The following is a 10,622-nucleotide window of genomic DNA, read 5'->3' as shown; positions in this document are numbered from 1 at the left end:
TGGTCTGGACTAAAACTGTTCACATCAGCCAAGTTTAATCACTTTCAAAGGAATAGCGAGCTTAAAGTGTTTGTCTGAAAGAAATGGCATTCCTGTCACTGATCTATGTGGTATTATGCATGTCTGTCTGGACTGCGATGGGTCAAAGTAAGTGTCTTTATATTTATATTTCTACTGAGTCAATTTTTGTTATGTGAGTCATGGTTGATTAGAGAAATTTAAAAATGTGCTGTTTTGACTGCATCTTTGTGAATACTCGGAACACCCTCTTTAGAAAGTTTCACCAATGCATTTAGTCAGTTCCATAGACAGAAGATTCACTCTGCTTTTGCTGAACGCCTTGTGCTTCCCAAATAACATGTTCAATAAAAGAAACATATTTTGTTCTATGTGATGCTGTGAAACATTTCTGGCATCAGTCAATGTGGTGCTCAGTCATTCCTGAACAATATTGGGGACATGAGAAAAATGGTTGAAACCAAAATGGTTATTGCACAGAAACCTTTCTCCCCATGTTGGAAGGGAGAAATTATTATATTGGGAGGAGACACTTAGATTATTATTATTATATATATTTTTTTTTTTAATGTTTTGGCTTTTATCCAAAGCGACTTACAACAGTACATTTGTTTAAAGTAAGTGAATCATCTATACATCAGTCATCATAAGCAAATATCTATGCAAGGACCAGGTGCCATTGGCAGTCACAATGCTATAAAAAGATTATTATTATTTATTCATTTATTTTATTATTTTTTAGTATAAACCGTAGAGGAACTGTACAGAGGGGTCGTGGTAGGTGAAGAGGTCTTAGAGAACAATAGTGTTCATCTTAAAGGGGGATTGAACTTGAGTATTGTGCACTTGTCTCAAACTGAAACATAACAAAGTGAAGGCTCATATGTTGAGCAACAACCTGGCCTCCCTCACTGGTTTAGCCTGTATTGAGACATTGGCCCGTTACTCAATACTACAGGTGCAGACTAGAATTGCCACCTGTCTGCCTACACAGACTAGAATTGCCACCTGTCTGCCTACACAGACTAGAATTGTCAGTTCAACCATATCAATGGGATTCAAAATGGAACACAATATGGGGCGGAGGGAAGATTGTTTGAGGAAATACAAATGTTTCACATCACACCAAACAACAAAATGATACATTATTATGAATAATGAAAATGAATATAGTTTTTTCCACAGTCATATTAAAATTGTTAACACTTCTCCTTTGTCCTTTCACAGTTGAGACAGTGGATTACACTCCCGTGATAACGCCTTACAGCTTGGCTGGAAGACTGACCTCCAATACAGTGATACTGATGCAACCAAGGTGTTACTTTGACAACGTGACCGGTTTGCCCTGCACATCGGATCAATGTGAAATATGGCTGGTACCAGCAATAGATGCAGGTACTCGAGGGCCACATCTTTTTTAAGGAAATTTAAATCCAAATGGCAGTTGAAAAATGTATTGATCTATAAGGAATTCATTTATTTCATTATTAATAAATAGTGTTGATTTTATCGGTTTAAAATAAATTATACTGGTTAAGGTAGGACCCAAGTAGTTAGCAAGGAGCACGCCATTCAAATGTAATTGTTGTTTTATTCTAAAAAATAATACTTTTTTTTTTTTTTTTTACAACAGGAGTCAGCACTTTTGATACTGACAAGAACAACGCTAACATTGACAGCCTCTCTCCGTATCCAACTGCCTTTGCTTCCAACACCTCTAAGAACTACTTCCTGACGAAGGTGGGACTCCAGAAAGACTTCCCCTGCTCTCTCACCACTGCAATAGTCTACTTCAGACTTGGTTCTGGGGAGAGCTGCTCGACCACCAACTGCAATGGAATGTTGCCTGTTGGCTCAACAGCCAGGTAATGACCTCCCAATCTTACTCAGTCTTCAATGCAGATCTGAGTTCAACAGAGTTGAAATGCATCCAACCTAAATGATAACATTCAAGAATATTACATAATAAAGTAATACATACAGTAGTGTAATAAATATTTTGTTTTTGTAGAATGTGATGAACCCTTCTTTTTCAATCTCAGGTTTAAGTACCTTCTCATCAACCCTTCAAACAAGACAGTCCTGGCAGAAAGTCGATGGTCCAACAACATCACTCTCTACTCTTGTAAAGGCTCAGATAAGATTTTTACATCTATATACACATCTCATATATACAACATAAATTCACTCATGCCACTACTGAACATAAAGACAATATTCACCACTGTCTTATTTCCCCAGTGAAAGACCCTGATACCATAGATGATGGTCTAGCAGGAAGGTCTGCAGCCATGATTGTCATAACCGCCATCCTGTGTGCCTTCCTGGCTTTGCTGCTTCTGTTGCTGCTCATCATGTTGATTCTTGCCTTGTGAGTTATCTAGAACTATTCTCATTTCAACTTCAGATATCAGGTTCTGATCCATCAGCTGGTAAAGGTAGTTTAATAGGTTAATCTCTGGATTCAATTGCAGCGTTCTCTTTTTGTAATCTGCTATTTCACCAAATACACTTCTTGACATTTATTGATTTCCCCATCCCTCTATGTCCTCTGCAGTTGCTGGCGAACGAAAAAGCAGATAATCCAAGTCCCAGGGTCACTGCGCATTCGCTCGTACGACACCCACAACTTCAAGGATCCAGACCCATATGTGAACCCGGCCTATGAGGACGAGCTAACATTGCCCAGGCCTAAGGTTCTGGCTTCTGGCAGTGCCCAGGACCCAACCAACCCCATTAAGCTCAGAAGCTACACTGGATATGATTACCCACTGCCGAAGCCAGCCACAGAATTATAAAAAGGGTAATTGTAACACAGCTTTTGACCACTGGACCCCTGAAAACATGCACCGGGTCAAAAGATTGATGATATCAAAAAGCTAAAAGGTTTAAATTGTTATTCATCATATTCAAAGTTTATATACAGTGCCCTACGTAAGTAATGAAGCAATTTGTCTTCTTTTGCCTCTATACAGATTACGGATATAGATTTTTAATTCAAACAATTACTATAAGGTTAAAGTAGAGATTCTCAGCTTTTGTTTGAGGGTGTTTGTCTAAAAAATGTCACCATTTAGAAATGACAAGACTTTTTATACATAGTCCCCCTATTTCAGGGCATCAAAAGTAATGGGACAATTGGCTTGACAGGTGTTTCTGGTAAGTCAGATGTGTTCTGCCACATAATTTGTGTTGGCATAAGAGAGCTAGTTCGCAAGCTCAATCTCTAGTATTGATTCTAGACTTTATGTTTGCCTTTGGAGTTTGCTATTGGTGTCTGTCAAAGAGGTGTTAATGAAAGTCAAGGAAGCCATTATTAGGCTGGAAAATCTGAAACATAGCCAAAACCTTAGGCTTGCCAAAATCAACAGTTTGGAACATCATTAAAAAGAAAACAAGCACTGGTGAGCTCACCAATTGGCTGGTAGACCAAGGAAGACTTCTACAGTGGATGGTCATAGAAACCCTAACCCTAATCCTTAATCTATAATTAACCTCTTGATTTGGATTTGTAAACCATTATTGTGATACATGCAAAATGATTTGGAAATATGGCTAAAGATTTGTGAATAAGTGTTCTTACAATTGCAAACAAATGTCATGATGTGTGAATAAAAATGACAGCAGTGACAAACATCTTTCCAAAGTTAGAAATAAAAGCATTGTTTTGTGTAGGTATCAAATCATTTGAAGACAACACTTTAGCATTATAATTGTCGTCTGTCGGTTTGTTTTCATTTGTTTATCTTTGCTTGTTTTTCCAAATATTTGCTGAACCTGTCATCTCGTCCGTTGTCATGGTTACCAGTCTGAGAAGCTGCAGTTCGTTCTGAAGTTCTCCGGCGGAATTCCCTGCTTTTATTTCGCCACATTCAAAATGTAAGTTTAGACATTTTGCGTGTTTAGTTCGCGTGTTACGTTCTTACTGTGGACTCATTTCATGATACGGAATAAAGCTTTGCTAAGTCAAACATTTGTCAGTAATCATCATTTCAACTGACAAGCTAGCCACTTGTTAGCAATGCAGTAGAGCTAGCAAGGGGAATTTACAATTTTGAAAGACAAACGAGCGTCTTTGTTAAAATGTCAGCTCGATGAATACCGTCTTTGAATACAATGTCTCCAAATTCATTCAACGGCGCTTCATCAGACAGTAAGACAGTGACCCAAAACATACTGCCAGAGCAGCTAGGGAGTTTTGCAGGGCCAAAAATTTGTCAGTCTTCAGATTTAAATCCAATTGAACACACATTTAATTTCTTGATGATAACATTTTAGGCAAAAAGAGAATGAACTATTGACGATGGCTGCAGTACAGGCCTGGCAGAGCATCACCAGAGAAGAAGACACCCAGTCTGGTGGGGTCACATTTTCACAGACTTCAGGCAGTTTGCAATTGTATGCAAAGGAATGTCGACCAAATACTAAACATGAGTGCTTAATTTGGACATTATATTAATCTGACCCATTACTTTTGGTGCACTGAAATAGGGGGACTATGTATAAAAAGCGTTGTCATTTCTAAATGGTGAAACCAATATTTACACAAATACCATCAAATAAAAGCTGATAATCTATAATGTAACTCCATCGTCATGGTTTGATTTTAAATCCAAACTTTTGGAGTATAGAACCAAAATAAGAAACCTGCTTACAATGCTTCACTTAGCCATTGTACGCAGGGCACTGTAGTAACAATGGGAATAATATGTAGAATGAATGCCATTATAATTCTATATATATCTCTGATGTTTACGAATAAACATTGTTGCACCATATGCCTGACAAAGGAACACATATATTTCTGCAAATGTATTTATTGGCATAATAAAATATAATAATCACACCACAAACAATAAACAATGCAGTACATGTATGTCACTCACAGAGATCATATCACAGAGATCAAAGGACAGTGTTCTTTCTCTGCGCTGTACCCATAGGCAGGTGCATCAAGCGTGTTATTGCACATTCTCGTTGTTTGCCATGTTGTAGGTGTGTCACATATACGGTAATTTTAGCTGGGGGCACATACAGGTATACCTGAGTCAAGGTGTGTCAGTTGCCAACGGCTGCAGCGCTTGAAATAGTTACCTTTTGAAATAAATGATCTTTTAGAGCTTACTTTATCCTCGGCGTATTCTAGGTCGATTTGTTTCTATTTAGTGAATTCATTTATCTAGTTTTTCTCTAAATGTAGGTCTGTGTGATCTTTCTGCATGCTGTATAGGGTGTCAGTGTCATTGCTCAAATGATCGCCTGCTATCAACAATAGTGTGACTTTACCTGGAGCCAGAGGAGGAATGAAGACGCACCTACAGTGCGCACCAACATGCCTGTTGTCTAAATTATTACCGGACGCCGGAGGCATACCATTTCGACGGCTTCGTCATACAGTATCTGCGATGACTTGGACATACATGTTTTACACATCTCTCTTCAGTGCACTTATCCTCGGAGTCCGAGCTCGTAAGTTATCGTCACTGTTGAACTGGCCAAAGTAGCTGATGTAGCGCGGATGGAATTCATTCAATATACATTCATGCGTGTATATTGTATAAATCTGTCAGCATTTTCGTATTCATTATTTTCTTTAATCTCACAGTTCATTTCACTTTTTAAATATAAAATCCTTGAAAAAGCGCTTTTTGCTTTTCCATACTGTATCATGTAGATATTCAACTGAAACACCATTAACATCCGGTACATTGTGAGACGTTCCAATCAATGTTTTAATAGAGGCACATTGATTAGTGAACTGATTGAGGAATGTGGCAGATCGGAATTTGGAAAGGTAAATAGTCCATCAGAGGAGCAAAAACCGTTTTTTGTTGTTGAATATGTCCTTCTTCAAAGAGTTTATTTCCTTGAAACTCAAGCCTCATTTGACAGGAAAATTTCACCCTGGATGAGATAGGCGAACAAACTGGTTCGTCGGGTTTAAAGGCAGGGAAATGAGTTGACCCTTGAGTTAGAAACTAGTCTTTGCAGTGCAAACAAGTGGGTGTCCACCCTCATCACATGAGGGCATTACTAAGAATGAAGTCACCATCTAGACTCAGTAAACATGAGGTCCTTTGTATGCACCTTTACTGTTGTGGCACAGTATAGCAATAACAGACTAAACAGTTACAGTAGACACAGCTATCCTACTGACAATGATACAATGAAACAGCAGCATAATTAGGTATTTCTACAGTAATAGTCACTTGAGCTTGTATTGTCCTCCCACTTTCTGAGAGTACGCACGGGTTCTGGAATTGTAACAGGATGAGACTGGGAGGTAGAGGCATGCCTTAGTTCGTGGCAGTTGCTTATTCTGTCTCACAGGGAATACTCAAATCTTTATGGAATTTACTGCGAAGCAGAGGGTCGGTTTCCCAGACACAGCTTAAGCTGAATCCTAGACTAAAAAGCATTTTCAATGGAAATTCACTATTGAAAGTGAGTAAATAAAGAGCTGAGGAAGTTACTCACAAGGATGGATATCACCTTCCATGGAAAGGTATAATGGAAAGAGGCCATCAGATCATTGACTTATACTTATACTGTATCTCCACCTGAATGGCAAAATGGTTCCAAACCTTTTTTTTGTGTGGTAGCAGTGAGATATATGATATGCATTTTAACCATATGATAACTTGTTGAGTAAAAAAGCTTTACAAGAATTCACACAGAGCTACTTTAATGTGCTTGTGATGCAAGTCCCAACTGACCAGTTGGGTGAGATGATTTCTATTCTAACACAAGGAAACAGTTGTGTTAGAATAGCTTGAGACTGACAATGTGAATATATGCATTTAAAAAGCAGTTTAGAATTAGCAGTCTAAAAATATGCATATGATATGCATCCAAATATGCATCCATAACCTGTTTTATCTGTATAGTTCACTCTGTGGATCGTGTTCCTGAGATTCTTCTCTATGAGGCGAGTGGCAGGGTAACTAGCACAGCCATGGTGCTGGGGCAGCCTCTGTGCTACTTCAACAGTCTGACCCAGCTCCCATGCACCCAGAACACCTGTGAGGTGTGGGCCACCATCGCCTCTGGGCCAGGTAGGTCTGCCAACAAAGGGTGCAAAGCATTCCAAGTCATCCAATGTCCAATTAAGGATCGTGTTTTTAGAAAATATTTTGAAAACCTGACAATGAGTCTTCTTAACTTTCATACCTCCAACTTATCAAAGAACATTCTTATTCCCTCAGTCAAATCTTTCAGTGCATTGGTAAATACAGTAGATGGATGACTACAGCCTTAGATAATTCAGTGTCTTCATTTGGCCCTTTGCTCTACCAGGTATTAATAACTTTGACACAGAAAAGCTGGATCCAGCGGTACAGATCCTCAATGCTTCTCCATACCCAATGGCCTTCAGTAGTCAAGGACACAAGATGTACTTCATCACCAAACTGGGAAACCCAAGTGACTTCCCTTGTGGACAATTGCCTGGGATCAGGTACTTCAGAGTTGGAGCCGAGGGCAACTGCACCACCACCAACTGTAATGGGATCCTGCCTCCGGGTTCAACTGTCAGGTAGAGCAATACCAAACCTGTGTGCATTGGGACTGCATCTGCATTCAAGGTGGACAGGTTTTAAATGTGCAGTTATCATTTTTGTCTGAACCCAAGTAAGATGTTGAATGCTTTGATATTTTTAAATGCTGCAAATTGTTACAGTGTTGACAATAAATGGCTTTTGACATATTTTAAGTTGTATCTCCAAAAACAAATTCTACATATTTGTTTTGTTGTTTTGGCCATTTGGAATTATAGCAGTGCATATGCTACCCTATAAACATTACCTGTTTATTGTTAGTATTAGGCCTACATGCATGTTGTTTTTCAGAGTGAGGTACATCCTCATTGATCCAGTGTCCAGAAGAGTGGTCTCAGAGTCTAAATGGTCATACCCCATCTCTCTAACAACAAGTGAGTCAAATAAATGTATTAAAATAACATGTTAATGAAAAGGAACAAATAATCATTATTACTTATAATCCATGTAGGCCCACTGTGCTTTACAGATGTAGCTCAAACTGATGGAACGCAGCACAAGATGTTCTTGTTAGTGTCACTAGGGGGTGCTAAGATCCATATCTTCAAAAAGAAAGGCTGAATGCTTTACCAATTTGATTATCAGAAGAAAGAGATTCATATATCTAAGCTATGTATGCAGACAGAGCAGTAAAGATGATTGATTTTAGGTCATGCAGATCAGATAAGATAAGATAAGATAAGAGTTTGCTATCTTAAAAAATCATTAACTTTCAAAAGTTGATATTAATGTCTTTGTCTGTGTGTGTTAACTCATTCAGTGCTGAGGGTGAATAAAGTGGCCCAAATGGTCAACATTCTAGAGCGCCCAGGGTGACTTTATTCACCACAAAAAATGTAATTTATGTAGTCAATCAAGTATTGTTACGAGGCAAATACCACATAAACACTTTAGGCACTCTAGGTGCTGTGTTCTGGAATTTTTTGGTAGTTCGTGAATTAAAGCCACAATCTAACAAACAACAAAATGTCACTTAAAGCTGATGGAGTTGGAGGAATGTTACCACTCTCAGAACTCTGGATGCAACGACTGATATGGGAGTTAAAAACATATTTTGTGGTTGTTTATATTCCCGTTGTTGGTAAACATTGGAGTAAAACAGCCTTAGATTGTGGGTTTTTATGGGGGTAAGACAGTTCTATTACAGTAAACTCATGAAAGCTTATGAGTCATATTCTTCAAGAATCAATGGGTTTATGTCATGAATGTATACATATTTATTTATATTATATGTATATATCCAAAACAACCAGGCAACCAATACTAGAATGTTCTCCTTAAAGTGTTCTATTTTCTACTCTGTTATAATAATAGCATAATAAAATTTATTTATATAGCACCTTTTTAAAACAATGTTACAAAGTGCTTTACAAATAGATAAAAACAGATATGCAAATAAAAACAAAAACAAAAGTAGAAAAACAATAAAAGACAACACATAAAAAAGAATAAGGGTAGCATCAATTAAAGGCTACTCTATAAAAATGAGTTTTAAGAAGTGATTTAAGAGAGAATACTGATGTTGCTAGCCCAATATCCTCAGGCAGGTCATTCCAGAGTCTAGGAGCCCTAATGGCAAAGGCACGGTCACCTTTCTGTTCTCTGTGAATGTGCAGGGAGGTCCTCGTCCTCCATAGATGAGTGGATAGGGAAGCGTTCTGGGGGAATGGTGGTCATTACGGTCATCTCCTCCTGTCTGCTGGCTCTCCTGCTGCTACTGCTGGGAACTGTGCTGCTGCTGGACTGGTGAGTCACACACAGAGAGAACCCATGGCTAATGGCTAAATATGAACCCCCCACTACTTCCTTCTTCTAGCATTGTAACTGCCAATGGCACCTGGTCCTAGCATAGATTTGTGCTTATGATGACTGATGACTGATAGATGATTCACTTACTTTAGACAAAGGTACTTGTGTTGTAAGTCTACTAAATGTCAAAAATGTAAATGTAAATATAGATGTAAATCAGCAATCCTACACCTTGTCTCTAAAGCTTCGTTCCCACATCATCATGTCAAAAAATACAGGTAACCTATCAATGGCTACGATGACAGTTGGAGTAATGAACTTCCATCTTCCCTATCTCCACAGTATGGGGTCATTTCGTGGAGGTCATGATATAACAACTGGTGCTGGGATACTGAGACAGCGCTAACATCCCTTCACACTCCACTCTGACCCCTCCAGCACCTTGCCTGACCCCTGACCCCTCCAGCACCTTGCCTGCTTCTGCCACCGTCCAAGGATGTGGACACATGCTAACTCGCTTGTAGGTTGGATATACAGTGAAAATATTCAGACCCCTTCACTTTTTCCACATTTTGTTATGTTACAGCCTTATTCTATAATGGATTAAATTATTGTTTTTCCCTCATCAATCTACACACAATACCCCATAATGACAAAGCCAAAACAGATCTTTAGAAATGAGTGGATATATATATCTAAGGAAATATCCCCTTGATCATATGTACATGGAGACCATAGCAACCTTTTATCTGCCTTTCTCCCTTCAACTTGATGTCACAGTAGGAAACCTTCTTGAAAAGCAACAGATTGTATATGATTGTTTCAAAAATGTTTTTGGTGTATCTAAACATTTGAATGTATTTGTACTTAGTATTGTTAATTTACTTATATCCACAATAAAATGTGTTTCTTCCAAAGAAAAGCCAGGCCATGATGTAGCAAAAGCTGCAAGGACCTCCAAACATGTCATATCCAATCCATACATGCACACATATGTGGGTGTTTGCAATAAATTATATTAAGCTATTCTTTTCACATTTTGTTGTGTGTGTGTGTGTGTGTGTGTGTGTGTGTGTGTGTATGTGGGCGTGTGTGTGTGTGCATGTGTGTGTGTGTGTGCGCGCGCGCCCACGTGTTTGTCCGTGCGTGTCTGCGTGTACACACAATATTAGAGTGGAATTTTGATGCATTCCATACCGTGGAATGGAATACCACGATATGGAATAATATGCATTATATGGAATAATGTGCAAGACAGGAATAGTATGAATTCCATACCGCGGAACCGTTTTTGACATT

At 38.6% G+C, this 10,622-nt stretch overlaps 2 protein-coding genes across 3 annotated transcripts; both read left to right on the top strand.

Moving 5' to 3' along the window:
* On the top strand, nt 1-4,787 carry LOC310820118 (uroplakin-3b-like protein 1). Of its 2 annotated transcripts, XM_083691645.1 has the most exons (7): nt 1-147; nt 1,246-1,413; nt 1,652-1,883; nt 2,061-2,143; nt 2,260-2,389; nt 2,576-2,821; nt 3,827-4,787. In XM_083691645.1, the coding sequence occupies exons 1-6, from the start codon at nt 84-86 to the stop codon at nt 2,814-2,816; spliced, it is 918 nt and encodes a 305-aa protein (XP_083547771.1). In that variant the 5' UTR covers nt 1-83; the 3' UTR covers nt 2,817-2,821; nt 3,827-4,787. The 2 variants fall into 2 exon arrangements, with proteins under 2 accessions (XP_083547771.1, XP_083547770.1); XM_083691644.1 differs by having other exon boundaries at nt 2,576-4,787.
* Nucleotides 4,788-5,066: 279 nt separating this feature from the next.
* LOC310825010 (uroplakin-3a-like) lies at nt 5,067-10,358 on the top strand. The gene is made up of 6 exons (XM_083697407.1): nt 5,067-5,487; nt 6,906-7,073; nt 7,315-7,552; nt 7,866-7,948; nt 9,191-9,320; nt 9,666-10,358. Exons 1-6 carry the CDS (start codon nt 5,322-5,324, stop codon nt 9,727-9,729), a joined length of 849 nt encoding a protein of 282 aa, XP_083553533.1. The 5' UTR covers nt 5,067-5,321; the 3' UTR covers nt 9,730-10,358.
* Nucleotides 10,359-10,622: the final 264 nt, after the last annotated feature.

The sequence above is a fragment of the Argentina silus genome (assembly GCF_951799395.1).
Source record: "Argentina silus genome assembly, chromosome: 2".
Taxonomy (NCBI): Eukaryota; Metazoa; Chordata; class Actinopteri; order Argentiniformes; family Argentinidae; genus Argentina; species Argentina silus.
This window is presented reverse-complemented; position numbering and strand designations above follow the sequence as displayed.

Excerpts from the sequence above, each read along its gene's own strand:
- LOC310820118 (XM_083691645.1), top strand. The coding sequence starts at position 84 with ATGGCATTCCTGTCACTGATCTATGTGGTATTATGCATGTCTGTCTGG. Across the intron at positions 148-1,245 it reads CTGGACTGCGATGGGTCAAA|TTGAGACAGTGGATTACACT; the intron begins GTAAGTGTCTTT and ends GTCCTTTCACAG. Across the intron at positions 2,390-2,575 it reads ATCATGTTGATTCTTGCCTT|TTGCTGGCGAACGAAAAAGC; the intron begins GTGAGTTATCTA and ends TGTCCTCTGCAG.
- LOC310825010 (XM_083697407.1), top strand. The coding sequence starts at position 5,322 with ATGAAGACGCACCTACAGTGCGCACCAACATGCCTGTTGTCTAAATTA. Across the intron at positions 7,074-7,314 it reads CACCATCGCCTCTGGGCCAG|GTATTAATAACTTTGACACA; the intron begins GTAGGTCTGCCA and ends TTGCTCTACCAG. Across the intron at positions 7,553-7,865 it reads CCTCCGGGTTCAACTGTCAG|AGTGAGGTACATCCTCATTG; the intron begins GTAGAGCAATAC and ends GTTGTTTTTCAG.